Consider the following 8,335-nt stretch of genomic DNA (forward strand, 5'->3'; position numbering starts at 1 on the left):
CCTTGTTGGGTAAGGAGTTTACATCCCTTTTTATGAGAGCTGGTTTACTTAATATGTTTCCCTTTTTGCCCTAGCTTCCAGAAAACTCACAGGCAAAATTGAAGTTCATTTTCTCAGCCTGTGTGTTAATCCTTGCAAGTAATACACCTATACTCTTTCACTTTGGGTCCTGTTTTTAAGTTTTTATTCTATTAGCTTTAGTGTTAAGACTTTGATTTTATGTGCCCTCAGCTCCTCTTTGAAAAGAGATGGGGTACAAATGGAAGGTATGCATTCAAAGCTAGTTTTTGCTCCTTATCCATTTCAGACTTGGTGGCTGCATGCCAAAATTTAGAACACGCCCCCTTCCTCACTCCCCACATCCTCACCTGTAAACTGAGCTGGACTTATTGGAAGAGGAGTTAGGCATCTATGTGATATGATTTGAGGGTCTGACACTGTGTCTGAAATTTTCCTTATTAAAGTTACTCCTGTGAATGAAGGCAAAAACATCTGCTAAAATCCAAAAACATGTAAGTTTTTATCAGTGTATATGAATGCAAGAAGGAGAAATTATCAGAGAAGACTGGAGAGCTATCTTTCTGCAGGGTTCTCCAGCAGTTAGGAGTCAAATAAAGACACCTGACATGCTGCCTCTGAAAAGAAAGGGATGGGAATAGGAGAACATACGTTTGTCTGACAGGTGTATTTTTGTTTAATGTTTGGGGGCAAAAGATAGGGTGAATGTGCACCAAAGGCCACTGGACCAACAGCTTTGATAAGAATGGTTATGAAAATAGAACTCTACTGGCCACGTCAAGCTAGGATTATGCTCAATCATTCCTCCTATGCAAGGGCCAGAGTGCATAAGTTTTTATATGTTTTCAGTAACTTATTCTTTCATTTTTATTTATATTCTTTGAACACATAATATATTTACCTCTTTCAAAATTAATAAGGTACAGAACGTACCACTGTCCTCCAGTCTCTCAGCTCCCCTCACTGGAGGCAGCCAATGTTTTCAGTTTCTTCCAGGAATATTTCTTTCTTTCTTTCTTTTTTTTTTTTTTTGCTTGAATATCTCTTAAAATGACCAAATGCAGTATACCGTGTGTATTTTCTCTGTGACTCAAAATTCAACTATATCTTTAAAATTGTCACTGCATCTTATCCTCTGTTAAAGAGTCTGAAATTAATGTATCAATAGTAAAAAGCAAAGCCTATTTTAGTGTCTCATTGCTGTATCCTCTTCTCAACTGAAAGCATCTTTCTTCCTCCCAAGTCACCCATCAATGTGTTTCCTTGGCATAAATGGTGGCCTTCCCACCTCCAGACTGGAGGATGGAAATATTTTTGTCATTGTATAGTAATCCCAGATTGGAAATCAAATGTTGTCTCACCATCATGTCTTTGTTCAATGCCAAAAACAGATGGCAGCAAATCCGTATATGATTTAATCCTTTAATTTACACTGACCAGTTGCAATTTAATATTTCTTTTCCTAATTAGAAGATTTTAATGTGTTTAGTGTTACAACATTTAATTTGCTAAAATGTTTCTTCAGAATGAACAAAAAGAAGTCATTAGTAAATTTCGCACGGGAAAAATAAATCTGCTTATTGCTACCACAGTGGCAGAAGAAGGCTTGGATATTAAAGAATGTAATATCGTTATCCGTTATGGTCTCGTCACTAATGAAATAGCCATGGTCCAGGTACATTCAAATACCTCGATTTCGTTAATTTTTGATTTTGTGTTCTTGTTTTGTTTTCTTTTAGTAAAACGGCATGCATAGTTTTAAAAATACATGTTTTCCTACGAAAATAGAAATCAACCAGATAACCAGACAGCCACCAAATTAGGAAATACTTGGATTTCAGGAGTCCATGTGTTATTCAGTGCCTCACTACTCAGAATGCCTTTTTCATGAGGATGATATTAGAATTGATAGTGAGGTTTCTGGGCAAGGCCATAACATTTTCTGTTACTGAAAATGTACCTAAATATTATCACTTTATACAGAAGACTATAGAAATGTATCACCATGTTGAGCATGTTTTCATGGAAATACGTGCTCAACATTGAAGGTAGGATGCCAGGAACAGAGCAGCATTCTCCACAGCTCTGGTGGCAAGGTCAGAGATGCCCTTCTCCCCATTCATCCCTCCTACGAGGTGGGGGGCAGTGAGACTTCCCCAGCCCAAATCACTGATGATGGTTCACAGGGTTTGAGAGGGGTGCCCCGGGGAACAGAAAGGCGGGACAGGACAGTCTTGTGCTATTGAGGCTTTTGAGGGCTGGTGTGGGGACTTAATCACCCTCATTCTAGAACATTTTTTCTGCATTAAGGTGCGTTTTGAGTTTGAAATAGCCGACTAATAAAGAATGAAAAATAATTAACTTTACAGAGAATAGAGGGATCATTGGAGGACTGGGATACTGAGCAGTGAATATCATTCCAGGTCAAAAATGCGAGCATTCATAGCAAGGCATAGTCCTTCATTGACTTGATTTCTTTCCGTTCTCAGAGTCGTGGTCGAGCCAGAGCTGACGAGAGCACCTACGTCCTGGTTGCCCAAAGAGGCTCAGGAGTTATTGAACGTGAGACAGTTAATGATTTCCGAGAGAAAATGATGTATAAAGCTATAGACCGTGTTCAAAATATGAAACCAGAGGAGTATGCTCATAAGGTATTGTTTTGGGCCAGCTCTGAATTTTGGTTTTCCCTTTAAAATGGCTGCCTGTGGTTACCATTGATATCTCTGTGGCTAAGTCTCCAGACAGAAGTTGTGCTGAATTATAAATTCCAGTTTGATGAGCTGTGCTGAGTCCAGATTCACATACAAAGAATCAAGATCCATGGTGGGCAGAAATTGTCAGGGAGCCGTTCTATAAAGTTTGATAATATAAATTTAGGTTGTCCCTAATCCAGAAAGACTAGTGCAACTCACTCGTTCAACCCCACCTGGTCATTTTGGTCGGGTCTAATCTGTACAGGCACAATTTTTTCATTCCAGAAATATCTGTGAAGTGCCTACTGTGTGTCAGGCAACATTGTAGAAACAGAACATAGCGGCAAGCAACGCAGGTAGACCCCTGCTGCATGAAACTTATGTTCAAGTACGTACATGGTGAGATTTGAGGAGGGGAAACAATTAACAGAAATAAGGCAACTAATACATCGAATGGAAAGAAGAGCTGGAGAATTAGAACAGAACAATGTGAAACAAGCTTCTAGATGGGCACTTTAGGTTTGGTGTTTGGGAAAAGCTTCTTAGAGGGAGAGACATTGAGGCTAGCCCTGAATGGTAAGAAAATACATTATATATCATCTAGCTGCATCTCAGTTTACTAACATGGAGTCATTTGAGTTGTGAGAGGAATGCAGTGAAGGGAGAATGTAGTTCTACAATATTTCAGGAAATCCCCCATACCACTGAATTAAAGACTCTAACTACTATAATAGCAAACAATCCATTTAGAAGAAAATTCACACCCTTGCATATGGGTGTGAATGTTAGTTTCTTAACATTGGAATTGGCTCTACCCTAAATAGAGTTTCACAAAAGGGATGCTTTCAAATTGGTGTGCATTGCTATAACCAACTCCAAGGTTTCCTGGCCAGGTTTCTACATGAATTTATATTTTAAAACCCCTTTAAATATAAGGCAAACCAAACATTTTGTGGCGTCAGATCAAACATTTGTGGCCATATAATACCCCTGGAAAGTTATTGTTTTACATTTAAAGTCCTAAATAAATGTCAAGTGGGATGTTTTCAAAGGTTGATATTTCAAGACCTGTTGTTCTGTATAAACTCTAGAACCATCTCTGGAGTTTATGAATCACATTTTTCCAGGTAATATCTAGAAAAAGACCCAGTCCCCTTGGGGGCCCCGGAATGGACTATATTTTTAGGTCTCCTTTGGCTAAGAGACCTACTCTCCTGAAGCTACTCCAGGTAGACAACCCCAGAGAAGGGATGACAATGACGTGGGGTATATGCCACCGCTACTCTGTACAAAGCCCCCAGCACCCACTGCCACCAAGTCAAAGCACTCCTTTCTTCTGATTTAAGAAATTCCTCAACACAACTTTCAGGCAGCCACTAATCAAGGGTGAGAGTTGACACATAAGGGGAGGTTTATTTTCCATGTCCTATACTGAGTTTATACATAACCGAAAGATTCTTCAATCAAATCAGACTTCTGGGAGCAAGTTGAAGATGTGAAACGTGTTCCCTGGCCTTCACCCAACACCATTTGCCACATTTTTACATTTTATTTGGGCTTTGATCATAGCTGTGCCTCCCATATATTTGTTATGATTTATTTTCTCTTTTTTGCCCCTCTAATTGTTTCATATTCTTTAGTAGTTTAGAGCTACTCTTTTGGTTTCCGGTGTCCTGATTACATTTCCAAACACTGACCTCGGTTTTGCTGCCTTTTTTTCTGTCAAGCTCATAGGTGTTTCTTAACTGCCCACATGTATCTGTTCCTGTATGCCAAATCATCTTTGCACCAGCTCCCTGACCTGTAAATAGCTTGCAAGAACAACCTAATTAAACTTTTAAAGAACAGAATACTTCAATTCATTACATTGTTATAATTTACATGGGAAATTAGTCTTCATACTTGTTTGGTTAAACTATGTCATACGCCTGCAGGCTCACTTGCAAGGTTTTGTTCTCTTTTCTGTGCTAAATATGGCTGCCTCAAATCAAGGTCTAAAACACAGAGGCGAGAGCCAAAGAGATGGGCCATTCAGCTTTGCTCCTCAGCACTGATAGTTTACTTTTACTGAAAACTTTCCTTTGATCTTAAGGAAAACAATGGCTTCCTCCACAACTTAATATAAATTTGTCATCTCTGAGAGGTTTAGTTTGGAGGTAAATTATTTAAGAACTAGGTTTTCTATTGTGAAATTGTATAGGTATGAGAAATGGCCAGTCCCTACCTCAGGTTTTATATCTCTCACAAACTATATTTTCTCTGTTATGAAATATTGATAAGTTTCTCTACTAGCCACAGAATGGGGGATATAAAAATTTAAGGACTTATTCTCTCATATAAAGAATGTGGGCAGTGGGCAATCTAGACCCATACAATCGCTCCATGACGTCATGAGGAAGCCAAAACTCCTCTCTCTCTCTTCTCTGCCCTTTTCTTATTTGGCTTCCATTCTCAAGGTCAAAGCTTTTACAATTTCAGCTGCTGCTTGTTCACTCTAAGAAGGAAGGAAGAGGAAGATGGAAAAGGCAACAGTGCCTGTGCCAACTATCTGATCCTTAAGGAACTTTCCTGGAAATTTCACTCAACATCTTCTTATGTCTCAAAGGCCACTGGCTTGGAAATGTCCTCATTTAGCTGGCATATTTCCACTCAGAATAAAATTATAGTTCTGTTCCTATGAAGAATGGCTGCTGAGTGGGAAACTAGTATTTTCTGTCACAAATGTATAGAGGAGATAAAGATAGCTAAGAGTCTGGAAATTACAACATATGAAGAAAAATGAAAGAAACCAGGGGCTTATCATGGATAAGAAACGACTAAGGGTGATGAAGTAACAGTGTTTAGTCCTTTAAAGAGACTCCATGTGGAAGAAAAATTAGACTTATTTTATGAGACAGAATTAAAACTAACGGAGGTGGGGCTTAGAGGGATTTTTTTTTTTTTAATATTGCCAAAGACTTTCTCAAAACAGAACTTTTCTAGAATGGAATGGGCTGTGTTTTGAACACCTGAGGATTCCATATTTCTGTGATTACAGGAGAAGATTCTATACTAAATTCTTTGGGGGCCATCACCTCATGACTTCTATTTCTAGACCAAGTATAGAATTTCATGAGTCAAGTGTACATTTTCATAACTGTCTAAGATCTCTGAATTCCAGGAGACTTGCTTCAGTGAAACTAGGAAAAAGACCACATTGAATATTCTTTTCTTGATGCAGATTTTGGAATTACAGATGCAAAGTATATTGGAAAAGAAAATGAAAATCAAGAGAAGTATTGCAAAGCAATTCAAGGACAACCCATCATTAATAAGTTTTCTCTGTAAAAACTGTAGTGTGCTAGCCTGCTCTGGAGAAGATATCCACGTAATTGAAAAGATGCATCATGTCAATATGACACCAGAGTTCAAGTAAGTCCAGGAAGACTTAATTTTAAATTTCTTTATAAGGGATGAAGCAGATTGTATTGTAAATGTTCTTCTAAAATAGTACAAATGAGATTCATTATTTTCAGAACTTTCCTTTCTCAGCCCCCAAATTATAAACCCTATTTCGTGTACAGTTTTCAAATATATGCACTGGGGCAGGAAAGGAGAAATGAAAGCCACTTTCATCCAAGGCACATAAGTTTGTGAATGCTCATATTTGTTCTCAACTTCTTGAACAACTTAAGTCTAGTTAAAGTAATCAGCAGACTTGAAAGAAGCTACAAAAGGCCACATACCCCTTGAGAGGTGCCTGCTGATCTGCGAGAAGGGATGAGGAGCTGGCTGGTGCATGCATGTGGACAAGTGGCAAGCCCAGCAATGCGTACCATGTGCTGCATACTGGTCCTGTGTGAATTCTCAGGGGTGACTCTGTTTCCTTGATAATTTTAGGAAACTGTACATTGTGAGAGGAAACAAAGCACTGCAAACAAAGTTTGCTGACTATCAAACAAATGGAGAGATAATCTGCAAAGAATGTGGCCAAGTAAGTAAATTGTTGTGGGCTTAATTTTACTTTGGCCAAAAGGAATTCTTAATTGAATGTGCTTTAAAAAAAAAAAAAATTATTTATTTATTTATCTTTGGCTGCATTGGTCTTCGTTGCTGTGCGCGGGGCGGGGGGCTATTCTTTGTTGCAGTGTGCGGGCTTCTCATTGCGGTGGCTTCTCTCGTTGCGGAGCACAGGCTCTAGGCGCGCAGGCTTCAGTAGTTGTCGCTCGCGGGCTCAGTAGTTGGCTCACACGGCATGTGGGATCTTCCGAGACCAGGGATCGAACCCATGTTCCCTGCATTGGTAGGTGGATTCTTAACCACTGTGCCACCAGGGAAGCCCATGAATGTGCATTTAATTTTTCCTCTTGCTCTCTCTCTTTTGTTTTCCAGGCTTGGGGAACGATGATGGTGCACAAAGGCCTAGATTTGCCTTGTCTCAAAATAAAGAATTTTGTAGTCGTTTTCAAAAGTAATTTACCAAAGAAACAATACAAAAAGTGGGTAGAATTACCAATAACATTTCCCGATCTTAACTATTCAGAATATTGTTTGTTTAGTGATGAAGATTGACATTTGATTCAAGACTCTTTTAAAATGTTATTAACTTGACATTTAACATGATTTTGATGATGGTTTTCATTATACTACAGAACTGATGTGAGAATTAATAAAAATCATTGCTTTACTCTGTGTTGAGCTGTATGCAAGAAGACAATATATTATACTTTCAATTTCTACCTTGTTAGTGGGCAGAGGTAAAGAAAAGCTACCAGTAAAACTATTTAGTGTGGAGCATTATAGTACAGTCCAAAGAATGCTCGGGTGTAAATGAGGATCTGAGGTACTAATCTCAGTCCTGTCACTAATTTTCAGAATAAAATTAAGCAAATCCGTTCATCTTTCTGAATTAGTCTCCTTGTTGGTGAAATGGTTATGGTATTATCTGCCTTTGCTTTTATTAGCTTTCTATTGCTTCATAACAAATTACCACAAATTTAGTGGCTTAAAACAACACCCGTTTATTATTGCACATAGTCTGTAGGCCAGAGGTCAAGGCGGGGTCCTCTGCTCAGTGTCTCAGAAGGCCGAAATCAGGGTGTCAGCCAGATGATGTTCTCATCCAGATACACTGGGGGAAGAATCACTTCCAAGCTCTTTCAGGTTGCTGGCTGTCACCTCCTTGCAGCTGAAGACTAGGATTCCTGTTTTCTAGCTAGCTGTCTACTGGGGATCATTCTAAGCTCCACGGGCACCCTCACCGCGTGGCCTGCTCACGGGGCCTCTCACAGCTATTGGCTTCTTCACGGCCAGCAGGAGACTCTCTCAAGTCCGCTAAGGCAGTCTTAACTGTAATCCCATCATACTCACAGGTCCCGCCCACACTCAAGGTCGGGGGAATCAGGCGGAGATCTTGGAGGCCTTCTTAGAATTCTGCTTCCCACACCACTTGCCCAGTTTTTGTGATTAAGTCATATATGTGTGTATATGAAAGCACTTTGAAAAATATGAAGCACCATGAAAGGCAAGGTATTATTGAGAAGCAGCCATCGGGCAGATTAAGGCTTACTTCCACAGCTTTCCCTCCATGAACATAACACTATGCTCAAAAATTACCTAACAAGAATGGAGGCTAAATCCAGACT

The 8,335-nt window shown here is 39.4% G+C and overlaps 1 protein-coding gene across 1 annotated transcript in view; it reads left to right on the forward strand.

Annotated features, from left to right (window-relative positions):
- Positions 1-7,382, forward strand: part of IFIH1 (interferon induced with helicase C domain 1) — a 55,414-nt gene extending 48,032 nt beyond the window's left edge. Inside the window, exons 12-16 of the mRNA XM_007464488.1 lie at positions 1,544-1,693; positions 2,508-2,669; positions 5,932-6,122; positions 6,591-6,684; positions 7,083-7,382. Coding sequence (XP_007464550.1) covers positions 1,544-1,693; positions 2,508-2,669; positions 5,932-6,122; positions 6,591-6,684; positions 7,083-7,262 — 777 coding nt within the window. The 3' untranslated portion in view covers positions 7,263-7,382. The remainder of the gene's footprint in view (positions 1-1,543; positions 1,694-2,507; positions 2,670-5,931; positions 6,123-6,590; positions 6,685-7,082) is intronic.
- Positions 7,383-8,335: the final 953 nt, after the last annotated feature.

The sequence above is a fragment of the Lipotes vexillifer genome, unplaced genomic scaffold, assembly GCF_000442215.2.
Source record: "Lipotes vexillifer unplaced genomic scaffold, Lipotes_vexillifer_v1.1 scaffold68, whole genome shotgun sequence".
NCBI lineage: Eukaryota > Metazoa > Chordata > Mammalia > Artiodactyla > Lipotidae > Lipotes > Lipotes vexillifer.